The sequence below is a fragment of the Peromyscus californicus genome, unplaced genomic scaffold (assembly GCF_007827085.1).
Source record: "Peromyscus californicus insignis strain IS unplaced genomic scaffold, ASM782708v3 Scaffold_6__1_contigs__length_162567912, whole genome shotgun sequence".
Lineage (NCBI taxonomy): Eukaryota > Metazoa > Chordata > Mammalia > Rodentia > Cricetidae > Peromyscus > Peromyscus californicus.
Genome location: NW_026294584.1, coordinates 156,182,336 through 156,204,659, shown reverse-complemented (window position 1 = coordinate 156,204,659; position 22,324 = coordinate 156,182,336). Strand labels below are relative to the sequence as shown.

The 22,324-nt window shown below is 41.1% G+C and overlaps 1 protein-coding gene across 14 annotated transcripts in view; it reads left to right on the top strand.

Moving 5' to 3' along the window:
* The window catches only part of Sox5 (SRY-box transcription factor 5), a 1,013,558-nt gene that overhangs the window by 859,897 nt on the left and 131,337 nt on the right, over positions 1-22,324 (top strand). For 11 of the 14 annotated variants that reach the window (XM_052719126.1, XM_052719123.1, XM_052719124.1 and 8 more), the window contains one exon: positions 21,256-21,379. In XM_052719126.1, coding sequence (XP_052575086.1) covers positions 21,256-21,379 — 124 coding nt within the window. The remainder of the gene's footprint in view (positions 1-21,255; positions 21,380-22,324) is intronic. The other 3 variants (XM_052719120.1, XM_052719131.1, XM_052719129.1) reach the window with 1 other exon arrangement.

Here is a 22,324-nt window from a genome sequence, read left to right as displayed (position 1 = left end):
TATGTCTACTCTACCACCCACTTTGGCAGTAGCAAATCAGAAGATTTAAATTGGGCCGACTTTCACTCATGGTTTCAATGAGTTTCCTGGGAGAAATCTGGTTGGAAGAGGCAATCGAAGTACTTAGAAGAGGGGTCTGTTTAGTGCAGATGACCCTAAACCTTTCTGAGTAATTAATTAATATTCTTAACTAGTATTCTTTAGAATATGTTTGGGGAGAGCCCGTTGGAGCTCACAATTGCATTTGGAAAAAGCATACTTGAGTCCTCGTAGAGTGCACACTTCATTGATAGCGATGTGGACCTAAGAAAGCCTCCATCAGTTCACTACTTGATACTACTCGTCATTCATTTGAATGTGTCGACGGGTTTCTCAGATCCGCTGTCCTCCTTCCTGACTTCAGTGTAGTGTGGCAGTGCCTGTGCTATTACCATAAGTCAGGATTCCTCGGATCACGCATGTTTAAGTTCTCCCGCCTCTTCCTCTGCCTGCTCTTCAAGGGCAAAGTCAAATAAAAAGAAGAAACAGAGGACCACCATCCTAGCAGAGTTGGAGAAAGGAGCTTGCTTGAGGAGTGAACACTGATTCCCTCTCCTCTCATCTCTTCGCCTTTGCCTCCTTGTAAACTCATTCATTTCAGAACAGTTGCCAGCTAGCCCAGTGAGCCTGTGCTTGTGAGAAACAGTCAGAGAAGTTGATTCCTGAGTCCTTTTGCTTTGTGTACAGGATGTTGCTGACAGCTGTTCCTCCAGAGGTTTGCACTTACATGCTCATCCCTGTTGCTTCTGTTTGGGTCATATAAAACTGTTAGAAATAACGACCTAAAAGAACTGAGCAACCATGGTTATGCCAACCCCTTCTAGTTCTCATTTAAAAACTAAAAATACAGAATGTAGATTGACACAGGCAAGTCTAGAAGCCATGGTATTTAAGTGATGGTTGAGCTGCCCACAGTTCAGAGGCCTTTCCCGTCTGGTACCTGGAAGGAAGAATTCTGAACTCACACCTGTAAACATGCCGTTCTTTGCATCAAGCTCTCATGACAGTCAATGTTTTAAAGTCCATTCAGACACACCAAAAAGTCTCACCTTTACAAATATAAAAATGTTGTCATTAGAAGTCCTTCCAGGGAGGTGTGTGATCTCCATCTCATGAGTACAGAGAGGAGCAGCTGAAGTGGGCAGTGTCAGACCAGGGAGGTCCTGTGGGCTCAGGAGCTGCCCTTTCTGTAAGACAATAGAGCGTGTGAGTACCCCTCTTCTCTCCAGGCAGCTAGCTTAGTCCCTGGTTAACCGAAATTGTTGAGTAATTGTTCTGAGGTTGAGAACAAAATGCTGAATTAAACTGTTCCCGCTGCAATAATTGTGTGATTATAGCATTTATGTCGCTGGCCAAAGGAACAGTCATTAGGTTTGGAAGACTTACCAAAACCACAACTACAAAAAAAGATGCAAATCACATGTAAATTGCTGTTTAATACCTATCTTAGCTTCGAAATGCAGAGAGGAGTAGAGCGCATTTCTAGTTAGAAGACCTGAAAGTAGTGACTGGACATTCAGTGTTACACTGTGATGCTGAAATTATGAAGACATGGAAATGCATTTTCTTGATCTTTTTATAATGCTCAGCTTCTTGGTCATGTATTTATTTCACTAGCATCATGCTTACCCCTTTTCTCCACCCAAAGATCCCTCTTCCTCAACCTCTTTTGTTAAGTCTGTATGCTAATCTAAAAGAATCTCTTGCCACCCCCACCCCCCCTTCTCCTACTCTAAATTATGTGGTAAAAAGAACTTACTAACCAATGAAGCATATGGGCAGAGAAAGACTCAACAGGAAGCCTGTGGGTAAATACTTAGAGAACAGTAAGGGAACCAGTTGCTGATGGAACTGGATTATTGGTTGTGTTGCTCTTTGGAACATATAACATCACAGTGGTTCTCCCTGGTAAACTCATCCCTCCACTGAACCACTTTCAGACTAAAGCATGCTGAGGGCTATGTGTTGCTTCACACATGTGTGGTGCTTCGAACCATGTGATCTGTATGGGGGTTAGCTGTGCAGCCAGCAGCCAGCTTGTTCTAGACTAGTCAACCAAAAACAGTCCTTTTGAAAGACAAATGATCCCTTTAGGACAAGTGACACACTGACTTTTTTTTTTTTTTTTTCTGGCTCAGTTAGGAATATGTTGGCAGCCCTTAGACAAAAATGTGAATGGATGTATTTTAAAAAGTTTGCATTTGGGGGATCCTAGAAAATATTTTCTTTAGATAACAAGGAAACATATCGGAGGTAAATCCCTCTGGCAATGTGGACAGTGGAGCAAATGGCAGATGGTCTAAGAGGCTGAGGATGTTAACTGTGCATCTCTCTTTTCTGTAGATAAAAATGGGATCAATACCGAACATTTCCTTTAGTCTTTACTTGCCATTTGGGCTTATCTTTCTTAATTGCTTGCATGTTGTACTAGAGAATTATTTGTTTTATAAATTTGGGTAAAAGCTACCTCAATAATTATTGAAGAGTAGTCATATTTTATAGAGAATTAATGTGACATGTTTATATGTATAAATGTTGGTATAGCTTTCCTGAAATTTGTCATATTTGGAATCATTTGAAAAGTGCTTTGAGTACAAGAAGTCAGGTACCCAATAAAATTTAGTTAAAATTTTGAAGATTTTATTTTTTATCAACATCTTTTCTTTACAATTTTAGACCAACTTCTGTGTTGCTAGCTATTAATATTTTGTGTATTTAATTCCTTAGGCTTTCCTACAAATTTCACATAACATTTCCATAATACATCTATGTATATCTTGCTTCAAATACGTGGATAGATTTGTTGTTTTGTATTTTCTGCTGTTTCAGGAAAAAAAATCAATGCAAGACCCTCCATGGTTCTCTTCAGTTTTTCATACTTCCGATACGACGTTCATAGTTTTAAAACCACAACAGTGCTTTTAACTAATTCTTTTTGGTTGTTTTCCCCAACAGTGTTGTCTTCTAATGGTACAGCTTAGAATCTCTAGCCACTCTATAATATTAAATAACCTCTCTTTCCTGCCAACCACCCACACATTAATTAGAACAAACACAGATTTTAATGATCCCACTTGTCAATGGCAAAGCACACTAAAAAAAAAAAAAAAAGAAAAAGAAAGAAAGAAAGAAAGAAAAACCAAGGATCATATTTCAGAAAATAAAGAAGTTGTGATTATAATGGAAATGTAGCTCACCTCACCTCCAGGGACAACTGGCTATCATCTAAAGTACGTCACATAGATCATGAGTCTCAGGTATGGCTGCCCTTCAAAAATGTTCCTAGGCTCCATTTGGTAAAACTGCCATTTCCCCTCTGTCTAAAACCCAAAATTTTACATTATATTAAGACTTTGAAATCTGTCCTTCTTGCTTCCCATTTTAGTGTGTTGATGATTTCTTGTATGTGCTCTGAATATCTTGAAAGGTATTTGTATGCTGTACTTGTCCTTTGTAGAATCCTGTGCATGTCAAGTTCTGCTATAATGTCCCATGGAGTGGGGTTGACTGGTTCTTGCAGTTTTCTCAATTTTTGCCTCATACATTGTGAGACTATTTTTACTGAATGTACACAACATACTAAGAATTATTCTGTCTTTGAATTTAAGCTTTTAGAGTTGTTGCTGAGATGTCACTGTGCACAATTATACCTTTGATTTCAATTCTATTTTGTGTGATATGAAAACAGATACTTAGAATCCCTTCTGTTTGACACTTCTAGGGTTACTGTTTTTTGTTTGTTTGTTGTTATTTATTTTTATTTTTAGCAGTCTGTTTCTGTCCTTTTCAACATTTTGGCCCTTATGATATAACTGTATGTCTTGGAAATAAAATACATCTGGGCATTCTTATGTGTTCCACTTTCTCACCACTGCCTTTGAGCATATGGGACTAGATCACTTATATTTATTATAATTAAACAACTGACTTTTTTCCCACTTTCTATCAGTGGCATATTTTGGTTGCATATTTTACATTTTCCCACTTTTTGTATGTTACTCTATAGTCTATTTTAGTAGTATTCACAGTTCATTTTGATGAGAAGTTTGTTTGTACCATATCCTTGGTTCCAGTCCCAGGAGGCGGTGATATGTCTCGTTTGTGGCTAGGTGGCCTGGACCTAACTCTCCTCTTTGACTTGCTGTCTGCCAACTGTAGGCATGCCTCCATTTCATGATCTATAAAGTAGGGCTAATGAAAGTGTCCATGTGCACCTAGCAGAGGGAGATAAAAACACTGGTATTAGCAAGTGTGGAAGCTCTTCTGATGAAGGGCAGGTGGATGACTAGGGACCCCACAGCTAGCTTGGGTTCTCTTCTGTTGCAGTAAAATGTCTATATGGAGAATTAACCAAGCTTTGATGGCTACAAAGTATTTTTAATCAGGAAAGCTCTCTACATGTTTAGTAAAGTACCTGCAGTATAGTATAATTCATTCGTATTTAAATGTAGTCATTACATGTAGCAAGTCACAGTGCTCTGTGCTAGAGCCTTTCATCACTGTAGCAAAGCTGGGCAACTGGCCTCACTCTCCTTAGGGTGTGGCAATTGATGTAAAGTCTCATGTTATTGATTGAATTTGTGTTGTATTTCTTCATAACTAGAAGATGCAAAACTTTTCATTATATAAATGACACTATATTCAATGGGTTGTCCAATTACAAAAATATTTCACATTTTCAGCTCAAAAATCATCTTCTGTGGCCTTTCTGGTAATTTCACACATTTTATTTCCAGAGACAAATGTTCTAGTGAGCAGCTCACAGGGCAGAGTGTCCTCGTGACAGCAGCCGTCTGAGTGCCTGTCCAGTCAGGCACTGTGAGGCAGCCTGCACCATCTCAGAGAAAATGCCTCTTCACCCCCGCCAAGAGATGGAGGGAGACCCTCATTAATACACCCCAGTGAGGCTGCATACAGGGGAATCCTGTGGAATGTAAACTGTGTTTTGATTGTAAGAACTCAGCTCTCAGGTCTTCTTTCTGCCAATTGAATATTTCTCAGGGCTGACATAGTGAAGCTCTTTCATGTTCCAACCAATAAATGCTTAAACAGATCATTCACATAGACTTTGCATATTCTAACAGAGAAACAGAAGCCACACTGGAGAAGCATTTAATATTAGATATATGAGCACAGAATCATATTTAATCCCACCTCAGAATAATACATGGAGTTTAAAGATATAGCTATATAAGAAAACTTAAATTTAAAGAAATGGTTTACTTTTAGTTTCAGAGGAGAGTTGAGGGGGTGGGGCTGTGTGTGCAAGGCTATGTCTGTAAAGAAAACTTTGTTCTGTGGCCTTCTGTGATTTGCATGGGAAGTCAGAGTGGTGAGCATGTCAAGTTGCTTTAAAATTCTTTGTTTACGTTTGCATCCTTCCCTAGATGTAATCAGGATCTGCATTTTCACACTGAGTGACAGGCGCAGCAGGCATTGTGTGATCTCATCAATGAACGCCAGCCCCACCCCTTTCTCCCTGTCAAGAAATACCCAATGCCGTTTAGTACCCTGGGCACTGGCATGAGTATCTGAGGCAGGGGACAGCTCAATGGGGTGACTGGGTGGCTTCAGTTGTTTCTGTGGCCCAAGGCATTGCTTTGAGGAAACATCAGGAATCCTCTCTGAAGATGAAATGCAGCCTGGGATCTATCATGCACAAAGTGGCTTACGATAAACTGGAAGCAGTAGTGGGGTAAATAGTTAGCTGGATTGATAGGTAGTGTCTACTCCTCTTGAGTCATCAAGTGGGTACTAATGGGCTCCAGGACAGCTTAGCTATGCCCTTGATCTGAAGGCAGGATTTCAACCCAGTGAGAGAGTTGCAGGACAAGCCAGAGTTGTTAGCTTGAGTTTAGTGATGGCTACTGTCTCATGGAAGTTTTCCTGTCACTAATCTGGTGATTCCACATTTACACCTTCAGCCTTCCCTATTGCTTGTTTTAATTTCTTGGTGGGATTTTCTGTCTTATCAATACACTGTCTCTAGGAGCTATTATAATTCATGGTGCCATGTGGGAAAACAGTGAGTTAACCAATAGAGTGTATTTAGGAAGACAGAACTCCATCCTCCTATAGGCAGTGATGCTGAGGCTCAGCTCTGAGGAAAGAGCTGCTCTGGAGCCTAAGATGTGTACCATTGTTCTTTGTGGGAACATGGATAAACACTGATGTATTAATTCAGATCCTCTATAGTTAGAGTACACAGAATTGTGTAGTGGTGCACACACGCCTAGAGAATTTATAAACATATCTCCACTACTTTAAATAATGCTGCAGTGACCATGGAGGAGAGAGGCAAGAATGGGAGAGAAGGCTTCAGCTCTCTGCAAGGGGCTGATTTCATTTGGGGATAATCCCTAAGCCTTGGTGATTTTTAGGTTTGTCTACCCTCCTGTCCTCTGGAGAGACTGCCATAATTTATGTTCCCACTGACAACGTTCAAGAGCAGCTTGTCCACAGCCCTGCCTATATCTGCCATTACTTACCTAGGATAATATCAACCTAACAGACCAAACCTGAAGTCCCATGTCATTGTGTGTTTTTCATGGTACTTTCTGGTAATTAGAGGTCTGAACACCCGGTGGCCAATTTTAGTCTTCCTTGAGAGAAAATGTGTGGTGGTATTTTACTTGTACTGAAATGTGATTTTAATTGTATGTTAATAAATAAAGTTGCCTGGGGGTCAGAGCTATTAGAGCCATAGCAAGTGCGTGGCGGCGGTGGCACACGCCTTTAAGGACCTGGAGGGGCGGTACATACAGGCAGTGCCGAGGCAGTCACGTGTTTGGGTTTACAACCAATGAGAAGGCAGAACAGCTAGACTATATAAAGACATACACACAGGAAGTAGGTCCCTTTTCGGAGAGCTCTCTTGACTGAAGAGGATCGCTGAAGCAGGAAGGGTGAGGCTCTTAGCTCTGACCTCTTGGCTTTCTTCTCTGAATCGGCTCTGTGTTTCTTATTTAATAAGACGGTTGGATACATCTACATTAATGCTCATTTGAGATAACTTTTTTTTTTTTGGCTTGACTTTCTTGTCAAGTTGTTTTGCTACTTTGTTCTTGCTACTGAGGTGTGTGAGCTCCTCATGTATTTTGGGTATAAGGCCTCATATTTCCTCAGTACCCACAGGCTATTGCTCTACTGTCTTGACTGTTTCTTTTTCTCTGTAGATACCTCTTCATCTGATGTTTTTCCTCTGGCCGTTTTTACAATACTTGTTCATTTTTTTTATGGAATCATTGCAAGGTCTATGCCAAGACATTCTCCTATACTGGTTTATGGTCTCAAGTCTCATGCTTTTATGTTTAATCCATTTGGGTTGATTTTGTGTGTGGTGCAAGTTAAAAGTCTAATTGCAATTATTTTTTTCAAGCGTGTATCTAGTTTCTCTAGCATCATTTACTAAAGGCCCTTTTCTATCCATTGTGTGTTTGTGGTTCTTTCAACAAAAGTTGGTCAAAGTCTACACTGGGGTTTGTTCCTCAGTGGAGTCAGGTGAAGCCTTTGCCTCCATAACAAAGATCTCAAATTTGAAGACAGGCAAAAGAATAAAGTCCTCTGGGATGGAAAATAAAAGTGAGTCTAGTGGGAACATAATCAGGGGAAAAAAGTTAGAAGAATTAATAATTGAACATTCATGGTCTAGAATTTGAACTAGTGAAGTAAGGATCCTTAAGAGATAATATGGGACAAAATGATGTAGTGGTCTCAGACAATTTTGAAATAAGGTTAATAATAGACGCTTTTATTGAAAATTATAAAATTAGAATGAAAATTTTACATTTTATTTCTAATCATCCTTTAGTTAAGTATCAGGAAATTTCTTTCCTATTACCTAACAAAGAAAGCAATAATGGCTAACAGTCTAAGAGCTTTGGGGGGTGTCTGCCAAGCATTTAGAACAGGGTGGTAATTTCTGTTTTAAATACCTGAGATGCTCTCTGCTGGCTCCATTTTTTTCTGATCAATTTTCAGATAGATAATACATACATATATGGATAAGCTGGAAAATACTTTATATAGAAAAAGGTGCCGGGCGGTGGTGGCGCACGCCTTTAATCCCAGCACTCGGGAGGCAGAGCCAGGCGGATCTCTGTGAGTTCGAGGCCAGCCTGGACTACCAAGTGAGTTCCAGGAAAGGCGCAAAGCTACACAGAGAAACCCTGTCTCAAAAAACCAAAAAAAACAAACAAAAAAAAAAAAAGAAAAAGGTAAAGCAAAATGTAATGCAAAGTCAAAAGTTTAAATCATTCAAAGTGCCAACCTTGATACACACACACACACACACACACACACACACACACACACACACACACAAGAATATTTAAATGTGATCCAATTTTACAGTGAAAAATATGTGGGAATTAATTTTGTCATAATCTCCTTGTAGTATGTAAATTAGGGTTTTTATTCCAGAAAATTGTTGATTTAGTAATAGCGCTCATGAGGAAGAATCAAAGAATTTATAGAAAAATAAATGGTCATGTGTAAGTCCCAAACTATTTGTTTTCCTTATTAATAAAATAAGAAATAGTGACAGCTGCCCTAATAATCTCCTGGAGACTGAAAAAATATATTAATGGCTCAGCATATTTGGAAGGGTTTCTGAGACTATGAAACATGTTATGACAGAAAGCGTGACCATTTAAGCAACAATAAAAACTGCTTCAGAAAAGGCACCTATTTTTGTAAGATATGTTCTATTTTTATTTTTAAATAAAAATATAGTTTTAAGCAAAAATATACTTACTACTTGAACAGACACATTCCAGTAGTTTTCATTCTAACTATCACTCAGAAGACATCCTTTCCTTGTTGACTGACATTGTAGCTCTCTCTTCCCTTTACAGGTAACTTTTAGATATTATCTTTTAAAGTACTTATGTTTAATTGATATAATCATCACATAAAATCATTAATAACCTACTATCAACCATTGAGAAAATACTATGAGTCAGAATTGAGTACTAATTAATTTTATAAAAATTTCTAATCATGGACTCATGAAAAAAATAGATAAATGACCATTTCTCATGTTAACTCTGATATTTTGTTTGCTTTTACCTTCATGGCAGTTGGTATAGATGACAAGATATGCTGTCCAATATATCAGTGCTGGCAAAGTCATACTATGTTCATGTGGCTAGGTGTGCCTAGTCTTATGAGATACACACACACACACACACACACACACACACACACACACACACACACACTTCTCTTTCCAAGAACCATGATAATCAACACAGTGGTCACACACATTTGAAGAAATTGAGTTTTATCTCAATGAAAAAACAGAGTTCTAGATGGGCATGGTGGTTTCTGCCTGGAATCCTAACATTGAAGGGCAGAGATGAGAGGTTTGGCCATGAGTTCAAAACTACTAGGAACTACATAGATATTTCCAGGTCAGCCTGGCCTAACATGAGACCTTGTCTCAAAACACCACCACCAAAAAAACAAACTCCAAGCAACAAAAAGGTTCAGGTTCTATTGAGTGATGTGTGCTGTTTTGAGAACAAAACAAAAATACTAGGTGAGTGCTGACCTCTAAGGGAGCAGAGTTTGCCATACTTTAAACATTACCTTTGTAAGTTCCTTGTTCGACTGAAGTTTCCCCTCTTCTTCCTCCATGGCTTTCTGCCTTTCCGTCACAATTTTTGACTTCCTTACTTTCCTGTCACTGTGCTTCTAACAGAGATTGCTCCTGATGTCAGCCCTGAGCTGACAGTATATTTTGTCTTATCATTTATTGCATTATGTATTGCTTCATCTTGGTTGAAATTTGACATGAATTTAATGTATATTAAAGTGTAGCTTTCCAAAAATGTAATAATTCAGTTTAGAAAATAGAGTCTACTATTAGATAATAATATTTAAGTCAAAGCTGTGGGATCCTGAGGAGGAAACTCCCTGTGTCTAGGGTTCTTGGTTTTCTACCATCTGAAGGTGGCTACACCTCAGCCACGATAAACACACCCTGGGAAAGTAAGAACACACTCATGAAATGAGTGGGAGGAGTCAGTGACCATATAATACTTCAGTTTCTGTGAGAGCTAATGGCCATCTGGCTAAAGTACAGTGGTGGTTGCCCAGAATGACATAAAATATAAGTATTAATAAAGCTCTAGTTTGGGAAGAAAACTGCAGACTTGCCTGGGTGATTTCTCTGTCCTGAAACTGCCACCCCACCCCCCACCCCCCAGTGCTGCCTCTAGTCCTCTTTATCCCCATTGAGTTTGTATCATGTGAACTCACAGAGCCCAAGGGGCCTTTTGGTGATGGGGATGAGGGGGAACAGGAGAATAAGAATTAAAGATAAAAAGTGGCAGGCAGAGTTGAAAAGACATCAGCCTTTGCGGTAGATCGCTTTACCGAGCAGGAGTTCTTCAATGTAGTAATTTTACTTGCGCAGAACAGAGTCAAGCACACGCTCATGCTGTTTCTGGGGCTCGGTACGGACAGTTCTGTTGAGGGGTGGGCTCGGGGAGGACGGGATGTGGGCAAGCCTGCATTCTGTCTGCTCTAGACCTGCGGGCAGAGCCAGCAGTCACTACAGGACAAAAGTGTTTGTAGCCACCAGATAACTTCGCAGCCGGCTTCAATAACATCACTCCTTCTTTCTTCCTTTCCTTCTTTTTTTTTCTTTTTGGCAGCCAAGCTCTTAGTAGAACCATCTGTCTTTCTATTAGTATTTTTGAGGCCTGTTTTGAAGCCACTTTGCTTGGCAAAGTCACTTTCATCCTTGGAAACAATTTAAAAAAAAAAAAAGTTCGGTGGCTTTTTGCCGAAGAAGAATACTATGAAAAAAAAAAAAAAAAAAAAAAAACCACATGGCTGTTCATTTTTGTTCTCAAAAACATGGCTACTTTGTCTTTGTCTTAATCAGATGGAATTGGAGGTGATGTGACTCCTGCGTGTATCCGGGATGAGGCAGGTAGGGACTGCGGTTTTAGCAATGTATCTGTCCCTTTGTCCCTCCGTGAGCTTGCCTTCAGCCCTCCTTGGAGATTAGATGGAAGATAAACAGACTTACATTTTTTAAAATATCCTTTTCTAAAGACCATTGCATTGAGTGTGATGAACTGAGACGCCAGTATATTTTCCTACAAAACCAAGAAGCGCGAGACTATTACTGTCTTAAGGATCCTAAGCCTCCTTGTGCTGTGGAGGGAAAGACAGCCGTGGCTCTTGCTCATTTGGTTTGGGTAATTCCACACTACCTACCTAAACCCCTCTTGTGATCTCATTTGGATATTACAGTCTTCATTTTCTCAGAAACTGCTGGCCCGCACTGCTGTGCGCTTCTAAACAGCCGCTGTGCCTCCCACTGAAGGTGACTGTGCCCTGGCAGTAGGTGAAGGGATCCCTGAGTAGTGTGCTTAAACACTATGGCCCTCATTGGACCAAACTCAGAAGGAGTGCCTGGAGAAGCTGGAGCTTTTATAGTTACTTCTAATTTCATCTTCACTGGGGCGGTGTACTAGAAACTTCTCTGCTCTGAGAAGCCCAGGCAGCCTGAGCCCTCACAAGCCCTGTGCCTGCAGCTCAGGGCTCCTCCAGCTCAGGGGTCCTCCAGCTCAGGGCTCCTCCAGCTCAGGGCTCCTCCAGCTCAGGGCTCCTCCAGCTCAGGGCTCCTCCAGCTCAGGGCTCCTCCAGCTCAGGGCTCCTCCAGCTCAGGGGTCCTCCAGCTCTCAATTCCTGCATCTCTTCCATGTGGCTAAGGCTGTTTGCCCCTCTTTTTGTTGTTGGTGTTCTAAATCGAAACCCCACTTTGATTTCCGTATGATGATCCCTTGCTGAATTCTCTCCACTCTCTCCTCCCCAGCCTGATGAACTTCAATTCACATTTTCTAGGCTCCAGGCTCAGTGTCTAGGTGTTTTCTAAGGAAAACTACAGAAGCATAAACTCTGAAAGCATTAGGGTTCCCATGACGTCAGCCAGGATCTTAGCTTTTTTGCTGTTTTTTTCTTATAATTATTTTTGGCTTATCTTCTCTTTGGCTTCTCATAGTGGCCACCCCAAAACTGCCTTCCCTCCGCTGCCTCACTGGATCGACCTTTCTCAGCTTCCATATCTGGCCTTGCCATCACCACTGAGGGAGTGGTTTTGATCAGGCCTGATTATGCTCACCTCTCTGTCTACCCGCCTACAACACAGGCGCATCTTACTCATGTTCACATCTGGGTACATAGCTTTTGCTCAGAGTAGAATCTTCTCCCTTTGCCTTATCTTCTGTCCCCCTCAGATTTCGGCCCAGCAAAATCTCTTGCCCATGTGTATGAAATTCTTCACTGCAATTTTTTTTATTACCTTTTGGAAAGGCAATGTGCTCAGAAGTCTGCAGGTAGCTGCTGCTCCTTACCTCAGCCCACAGCACGTGGCCTGTTTCTGTGGAACAGTTCACCCTCTTCACCTCCTTTCTCCTGCCTGTCTCTCAGTGCTCAGTCTTCTAAGAATGCTCCATCCTTTTCTACTGAATTGACACCATTAGTGCATCTCTCAAAGAATAATCCCAAGACTTAACGTTTCTCCTTCTCCCATAATACCCTTTCTGCTGCATTTTCCCCTGCCTTTGACTCCCTCCATTTTGAAGTTGCCTTGGGTCCCCCATGCTCTCCATTGTCTTTACCCTGGCTCCGAGCTGGCCTCCCTGCTCAAACCAGAACCTCTGTGATCTCCTCACTCAGCCCGTGGCTCCAGTTTCCACCCACTGGAAAGGCTTCTCCAATGGAACAGCATCGAGACAGCTCACACCCATCAGTGCCTGCTGAAACCTTCCCTTGAACACTTTCAACTCCGTCTTATCCTAGGTGTCTGCTGTCACCTTAAATAGAGTGAGGTGCTCTTGATGTCATCTCTGGCTCTGTTGTTCACCAGGCTGCCTTGCTGTTTTGTCCTAAATATTTCTTGACATTTTCTCCTGGAGCACACCTATTAGGGATTAACCCCTCCTTGTCTGTTGCCCTGTCGTTGTATCAGCTATGTGTGGGCGCTCTCAGAACCCTTCATATCACAGCAGAGTGTTATGTCTACCCTGGCGAGTCAATCCTTCATGATCTCCAGGGCCTACAGGGCAAAGAGTGAGTATTGTATCCAGATGCACCTTTGACTCGGGCAGATTCCTCACCTCTAGCCTTTTCTTCCAGGCTTCTGGTGCTGTCCCCCTCGTATAGAGATTCCCACATCCTGTTTCTCCACTCAGGTTTCTCCTTCCACTTAGACTGATTTTCCCACAAACCCCTCCATATGCTGGGCTCGCTCACAGTGTTTATCTAGCCAGCACCTTTCTCTTCTGTTGCTACCTCCAGGGGGTCTCATGGACTTCTAGCAGGGTCCCACTCTCCCCTCTGCTTCAGGATCCAGCATCTCTCCTCTATGCTCCCATGGTGCTCTTCACAGGTTTCTGTCACTGACTTCATGGCTCTGAGTTGTCACTGGCTCTTTGTCCTACCCAATTCAGAGCAGACATGAATATGAGTTTATCTCCTAATCCTTAGTTACCCAGAAGCGAATATTGTGCCTAGCAGATGTTAATTGATAAAAAAAAATGAACAAAACCAATCCATAGAGCAAATGGGAAGCAGATTAATAATTATAAGCATCTACTTAGGATGCAACCAAAAAGTTATACAATAGGATATATTAAATATGAAATACTAAAGTGAATAATTGATATTTACTTTTTCTTTATAAACGTGTCAGCATAGTTAATTGGTGGGTCATAAATTTTTAGAGGGCAAGAATATATACAACATCTTTTGGTAGAAGAATATAAGGTGTTAAGACATGAAATACATTTTGAAGTTTTAAAATCAGGATGTAGCTGTGCAAATTTGTTGTGACATATTCTAACTTGTGAATAACATGTCCCCTATTTAAAAAAAAGACTAAAATTTTTGACAAAAGTAATTTATTGAAACTTAATTAAAAATGTCACACATTTTAAAACTTAATTAAGAGTCTAAACTCTCATGCATTAAGTAAAAAACTGTATTTAGTAGAGATTAAAATTTAGAAATATTCAAAAGTAGCAAAAACAGAGGCTAGATTTCCAACAGTATAACTAGTTTGTTTTAGAATGGGTCCAGAAAGTCTGGAATCCCTTGACTTAACGTGCTCCTCTCTCTAGAGTGGAAGCTACCTTTTAGCAAAGGTAAACTGAGTGGCAGCTGACACAAAATGAGGGCCACACCTTACTCTGTAAGAATCATATGCACAGAACTGCTCAAATGTCAAATTAGTGAACACTGAACCATTCCATCAAGGTGGATGGAGCCTCCCTCCAGGCCAGTCCCTCCAGCCCATGCAGCATGGGTCTCCCATTCTCAAGGACACCTCTGCATGACTTTACCTTGTGTGTTTCTCCTTTAGAGTTCACTGCTGCTGCAGGCTGAGCACTGTGTCTCAAATCTACCAGAAGCATGTCTAACACGTCCACCTTTCCCACAATGCATGCTGGGAGCTTCTTGCATGTGGGAGCAAAATTCAGCAGCTTAGACCAGACTTAGAAATGCTTCAGACAACTAAATTACCAGCAAAACTGTTCCCTGCTTCCCACACTTGTGAATAACCACAGAAGTACCAGTGCTGTTGACTTGGGTGTATGAGCGATTTTCATCTGATAGGCAGATTTTCAAGTGAGGTACCTGTGAGTTGTGAAGATAAAGTGTGTTTGGAAATGTACTTTAGTTTCATGAATGGCTTCACCACACACTTGGATTGCACATACTTTACTGGAGCCTCATTGGGAATTTAAACATGTCATCGTCTCCAGTGTTCTATGATGTTCTAAAGAAAATGCACTGTTGAAATCATGAAATTGGGTTGATATTTTTAGTTTAGTCCCTCCTTTTTGTTCTGTTGGCCTCTACCTCCCCTTAATCCACATTTTTACCATGTACCAGGCACAGTAATGGATGAAGGTTTTTAGTTAGCATAGCCATTTTTAACAAATACAGTACTGTGAACAACTTATTTAGCCAAAGTTGGTCTGATTTGCTTGTCAACAGGATGACTGTTTCTCAGCTCACCCCTAGTTCCTTCTCTCTTTAAATGATGCCATTTCTCATTTGTCATTATTAAAATATTTAGACACTAATCATTTAAAGTTATGATAAAGTGTACTCGATAGTTACCCATAATAAAATAAAAATTTAAAATACAAAGATTTAATAAAAGCCCCAGGAATTTTACTTTATTCCTTATAATATTACAACTTTTATCAAATAAAATAGACTACATTATTGAATAAAAGTCTCATTCACAGTTATCCCACAGTAAAAACAACTGATTAAGTAATGTTATTGAGAAAAAAACATCCCTATATAAAGACAATGCATTTTTAGGTTTTTTTGTTTGTTGGTTTGTTTTTGTGTTTTGTTTTGTTTTAATTTAAGAAAATGCATACCAAACTTTGTGATACACACCTGTAACCCAAGCACTCAGGGAGAAGAGGGAAGATTGACCTGTGTTTGGGACCAACCTGAGACATAAAAAAAGCCCTATTTCCAAACACGTAGAGAGAAATGATCTTTGAAACCCACTGGGAATCCACTAGAGTCAGTACAAAGCAAAAAGAACAGTGAAAAGCCTAATCACCCATCAAGATATCAAGGCAGTTCCCATATTCATTTCATATTCTAAAACCTAATGCAAAGACATGAAAACTCTAGATAATGCTTGCAGAAGAAAATAGTAATACTAGAAAAAAATAGCTCTTTCTCGTTAGCAAAACATTACCTAAAGATAAAGTCATTAGGACAGCATGATAGATTGCTGAATGGATTCCTGACATTTCTATATTACTTTCCTCCTTCAAAGATGTAACATATGAAACCAGAGAGCCATAGTCTCTGAGTAAGAACACAAAGCCACTGGAACTTTCTCTGCTATACTTCTTGGATAAATTGGAGTCCTCTCTGGTCAATACATAAGCTGGGTCTCCACAGCACTTTTGTGGACTTGTGCAATTGGCAAATTGCAAGTACTTCAGTGAGGGACCACCAGTCTATCCAGCCTGTTGACTTACAAGTTAGTTCTCCGTAGAAGAGTTTCACCTGTTGGGTTCAAACAGTACAATGAGAAAGAAGTTGAGATCTTTTTTCTAAATAAACTTATAGTTCACAGGGGAAACTCAATGCTATTAAAAATCATTCAATACAGGAAGTGTTCTGTTAGCTTTTCAGGCATTAGCTTATTAAATTATAAGAGGTAATAGTTCTTTCTGCTCTACAGAATGGATGCATTAAGAAGTGCCTGATAACCAAAAACATTATGTGAGTCTCAAAATCATTTGAAGAATAAGTACAACTTTGTTATGAAGAGAGAATGGAAAGGATTGGTTAATAGAAACAGGAGAGAATGCTACTGAATGCGTTCTGGTATGGACAAACAGAAAGGAAGCCTGCAAACATGTCCTCAAGATCTGTTAGGGCAGGAACAAAGGGTGTGACAGAGGGTGGCAGAAACATCTGGAAAAAGAACTGGAGAAAGGAAAATCCATACTGAGAGACTTGGCCATTTGTCACCAGATGAAAGCAAGCCATCCAAAGTTTATAAGCAAGAGAGACAAATGCAATGCAGATTTGAGCCTCAGGAGGATAAACACAGCAAGCAAATGGAATTATATATCCGAGAATCACTTAGAAGGCATTTTATGAGGGGCATAACTTAGTGTCTGTTATTGCCTTGGCACTAGGACCTGTAATAGTCTCCCTTCCCACTGCTGACATGCCTAAAGGTGCTTTGGACAAACCCCAAAGAGTTGTTGATGGTGACAAAGCCTTCTGAGAACAGCTCTTGCTGGGGGTTGACGAGCATCTGAAATCCTAGCATCCAAGGTACCCTAGCGGGAGGCTCCTCAGGAGTTTGAATCTCTCTAGGACTGTGTGGTGAGATCTTATCTCAAAATAGTTTTCTTAAGCCTGGGTACAGGCTGTGACCATCAGGGTGCTTTGAGGAAGGCTGTGGACTAATCTTCAGCCCTTGAGACTGGCCAGGATTCCCACATTAGGCTTTCTGGAAGCTTGTCACAGGACTCTAGGACTGAGATGTTTGATGGTTGCTGCACTGAAAAAAGACCCGTGGTCACTGCGAGTCTGGGCATCATTTTGCCTGTGTCATAACAATCTGAAATGTGGATGTTCATCATAACCTTGATATATGTCTAAATAAATGATTCTTTCCTTCATTTCAAATGTTCTTATTGAGTTTATGTTACATGTGTTAACCTATGTTGTCTTAGAAATGAGATGTGTTATGTAAAATGAATGATAAAGTGTGTTGTGTGAAGTGGAAAACCTGTCGAGTGGCTGGTGAGTTATCTTCTCCTCTGCTTCCTCATATCACCCTGAACTAACTCATTCTGTTTGCCTTGAATGTCTGTCTGCTCCATGATTTAGTCTACATATCCCTGTGTTTGTGCAGTCAGCATCTCTAACCTTTCAGTCTTCATTCGGTGCTATTTCCATAAGTATTTCCCTTCTTCCATTGTGTCCTAGAAATAGTGACCACAATCATCCACATCTTCAGCTTTTGTCTTGGCATAGTAGTTTTCCTCATTTCAGTCCCTCTGGTCCTAGTGCTGTGTGTGGCAAGAGGTTTATAACCATTCAGCAAAAGGTATAGTTTGCCACTAACAGTCATTGCTGAAACAGGACCCCTATTCACATTCTCATATATTCTCCCCTCCCCCTCTCCCTCTCTCTCTCTCACTCTCCCTCTCTTTCTCCCTCTCTCTCTCCCTCCCTCTCTTTGTTTTCTTCTTTCTCTCAGTCCTCCCTCATCCCCTGAACCTTCACATGAACCAAAGTCTTGTATATAGCCCAAGGTTTGTTGTGGCAGATGAAATGAAGGCGAAACCAAAGGAGAACTTTATTTTATTATTATTTCTTTTATTTTTGAGATTATAATTATAACAATTGCCTGTTTGCTCCCCCAGACCCCTGCCGAACCCTCCCATGTACTTCCTCCTTTCCTTCTTTCAAAGCCATGCCCTCTTTTTTCACTAATTGTTACATACATATTTGTACATGTATTTACACATACATACCTGAACTCAGCCTACTCAGTCTCTGGACTGTCTCTTGTATGTGTGTTTTCAGGGCTGACCGTGTGGCACTGGACAGCAGCTGGTGTAGTCTTCTTTGGGGAAGATTTTCCCCCACTTTTCTGCATCCCCTCATTTCCTTTACTATTCTAGTTAATTCCTTGTGAATTTCGTATCATTTATTTTCATTATATTCACCCCTTCCTAACTTTTCTGAAATCCATTCCCCATCTCTAAACACACCCCGACTTTGTGTCTTCTTTTTTTTTTTTTTCCAAATGACCCATTAGGTCCAATGTGTGCTGCCATATACCTCATGAGTATGGGGTCATGCCCAGCCTTAATACGGGGGGAGGTGCTTAGTCTTACTGACACTTGATATGCCATGTTTTGTTGATATCCATGGGAAGTCTGCCCTTTCCTGAACAGAAATGGGAGGAGGAGTGGATTAGGGGTGGGACAGAGGAGTGTAGGATGGGAGGGACTGGGAGGAGAGGAGGGGAGAAACTATGGCTGGGATGTGAAATAATAAATAAATTTTGATAAATTTTGAGAGAGAGAGAGAGAGAGAGAGAGAGAGAGAGAGAGAGATCTTAAGAGGCAGGAGATGGAAAAGATAGGAATATGGTCTTATAGACACTTTTGAACTCACAGTAGCAAGTTTCTGTGTTTAAGACCCATACAAGATGATGCCAGTTGACATTAGAGCATGGATGGTCAGGTGACTCAAAGCCCCCACAGCTTACTTAGGCACTTCCAGCAGTTTATAGCTTCAGGGAGAGGAAGAGTTGGTTTCCTTCAAGAGTGTGGCCCAAGGTAAACTTTTAAAGTGAGAAATGATGAGAAGCAGAAGAAACAAGATTCTGAGGGATGGGGAACAGCAGTGAGAAACATACTGAGACACAAGATCCTGAGATCTTGGTTTTCTTGATGATGGTATCCCAACTGCCAAGCCCAATTTCATGGTAGTTATTAAATATTTTCTAAGAAGCTGAATTAGTTAGTGTGTGGAAGAATTAGTGAAGAGCAGTGTCAGCTACATGACTTTTAACATGATCCTAAATCAGTAAATAAATGCCCAGTGACAGAGACTGACACAGTTCTGTTCACCTGGGAGACCTTGCTTAAATATTTATTTAAAAAAAAAACACTAAATGTTTTAGTTAATAACTTTGCATTAGACAATAACATGCCATAGTTGTAGAGATGGTTACACTAGACTGTAATTTTTCAAATCATCTTAACTTAGTAGTTGGGTGTGCCTGCCTGCCTGCCTGCATGCCTCTGTCTCCCCAGTGTATGCCACCACATGGGCCTGCTGTCTATTTTTACATGGGTGCCAGGATCAGACTCAGGTCCTCTTTCTAGTGGGACAAGCATTTCACCAATGAACCATCACCTCCGCCGCCGCCGCCGCCGCCGCCGCCGCCGCCGCCGCCGCCGCCGCCGGTGATTCTGTTTTGAGAGTTTATTACCTGATGTGAATTTCAAACAATGAGAGGCGTGCCAGCAACCTAGAGTCCATTTCAGGGATGACACTAAAGGATGACACTGAAACAAAGACCACCTAGTTCAAGGAGGGTGTGACCGGTGGCATCAAAAGGATCAGATTGTCCAGGGGGACTGGATTCTAGACCTGGTTCTGACAAGTTCTGTGGCCACATGAAGCTCACTGTCTTTTGGTGGTAGTTGTATCTCCTCTAAGGAAAAGGTGAATGAGCAGGGGTTTTTCCTGTGTTGGTTTTTTTTTTCAAGGCTACTTATAAAATTGTAAAATTTTAGTATTGTTTGTGAGCATGAGAAATTATCTCCATGTAATAGTAATTCATAGCTAAGATGCGGACTTGGCTTTGGTTTTATAAGAGAATTAGGGGCTGAGGAGGCAGCTCCGTTGGTAACAGTGCTAGAGGAGCATGCCTGAGGACCAGCGTTCAGAACCCCAGGCAAGTGGTTGTCTGAACTCCCAGCACTGTGGCAGCAGAAACAGGATCCCTGGAGCTCCCTGGCCAATTTGGTGAGCTCCAGGGTCGGTGAGAGAGGCTGCCTCAGAGCATGTGGTGGACAGTAACTGAGGAAGATGTCTGGCATTGGCCTCCATGTGTACTTACCATTTGTGTGCATACGTGCGTGGATATGCACACATACATTACACACACTGAATTAACATGCACGAGTGTGATTTATAAAGGGAGGTTTCCAGTCATTCTGTGAGGGGATGATTCTTTAACCGTGATGTCATGTTGTAAGGCATTTTCATTGAGGAACTTTGTGCCAAATTTGTTCACTAACAAATGTATGTGTCAGTGACTGATCTTTTACCTTCACTTTGAGCATGTATTCATTGCACATGGTGATGGTTTCATCAAGATACTTTCTTTCAAGTGGATTATATATGTTGATCATAGTCATCCCCATGCTCTCCCTTTTCTCACTTGCTACCCCATTAACATCCTTCTTTACCCAAGATATTTTGCTTGTGGTTTCATGTCAATATAGACACATATATACATACATACACACATATGTGTGTATATATATATATATATATATATATATATATATATATATATATATGTGTGTGTATGTAGATAGATAGATAGATAGATAGATAGATAGACATGTAGAGAGAGGGGGGAATGATTTTATATGTCTATATAAAATCCAGAAACCACAAATGAAATATAACATGCAATGTTTGTCTTTCTGAGTATGACTTTTTTCACTTAACATTATGCTCTCTAGTTTGTGTAGTAAGACACCACTGTGTGTACGGCATGCTCTTTTTGATTTATTCACCTCTGGACAGATGTCTAAGGTGATCTCAGGCCTTGGCTACAATAAGCATGGGTGCCAAGCATGCAGGTGGCAGATTGCCTGAACATTTTCCAGGTGCATGTGCAGGAGAAGGATATCTGGGTCACATGGAGGTTCTGTTTTTAGCATTTTGAGGAACCCCCATACTGACTGAATGGACCAAATTTCCCTTCAAACTCACCAGCATTTGTTGTTCATTTCCTTAGTGTAGTTTGCTTTCTCAGTGATAGCCATTCTGACAAGGGTGAGTGGCAGTCTAGACCTATGGTTTTCTTTTCTCGTGAAATAAGGGGTGAGGCACGGGGCACCATGGCTTCTTTTCTTTGATTCACTCTCTCACGTTCAGCAGGTTCAAGGTCAGCTGCCGCCACTGATGATTCCCGTGTTCCCTCCTGACCAGCGGACCCTTGCTGCAGCTGCCCAACAAGGATTCCTCCTTCCTCCTGGTTTCAGCTACAAGGCTGGGTGTAGTAAGTACTACTGAGCTTTTAATTCCAGAGTGGGTGGAAGATGTGGCTTTCAGTCAGACCATTCAATGTCACTGCCACTGGTGTAGCAGTACAACAGCAAGAAATGTTTATTTTAGAGATAAAACACCATGGCGGAGTCGGGAGGGCTTTCCTCAGTTTCCGTGAAAGCATAGCTCACTCCTGTGCTCCCAAAGCCAGCATTGGTCCTTTACACCTCACTGTGAAAACTGCCTTCTGGTTCCAGCGTATTGCTAAAATATGAATATCATTTGGGGGTTCATCTTTTCAGAAATACTTTCCTATAGTATTTTGTTGTACAGTAAGTTAACGCTGAATTCTGTCGAGAGAATGGGACCTTTGTGTAACAGCCTGTTGTGGATGGGATGTGAAATGATCCTCATAGATGTATGTGTGTGTTTGTACATTGTCTCCCCCTGCAATGGGGATGGTGTTTGAGAAAGTTGTGGAACCTTTAAGATATAGAGACCTTCTAAACAATGTGAGCCATTGGGGTGGGCCTTGAGGGTCTACAGCCCCACCTCACTTTTAGTTCTCAGACTAGTCCGTACTCTTTCTGGACATTGGCCTCTCACCAGAATGGGTCACTCTCCCTGGTGTTTGGAACCTGCTCCAGCTCAATGTCAGGGGTGATTTCCCAGACCTATGCTTGGACCCCTTTTCCCTGGTCCCTCTGTGATTGTTCAATATAATATAAAGATTTAAAGACTAGAAATAAGTGTTAAAATTGCAGGTACAAAAATGCAAAACAGGCCGGGCGGTGGTGGCGCACGCCTTTAATCCCAGCACTCGGGAGGCAGAGCCAGGCGGATCTCTGTGAGTTCGAGGCCAGCCTGGTCTCCAAAGCGAGTTCCAGGAAAGGCGCAAAGCTACACAGAGAAACCCTGTCTCGAAAAACCAAAAAAAAAAAAAAAAAAAAAAAAAAAA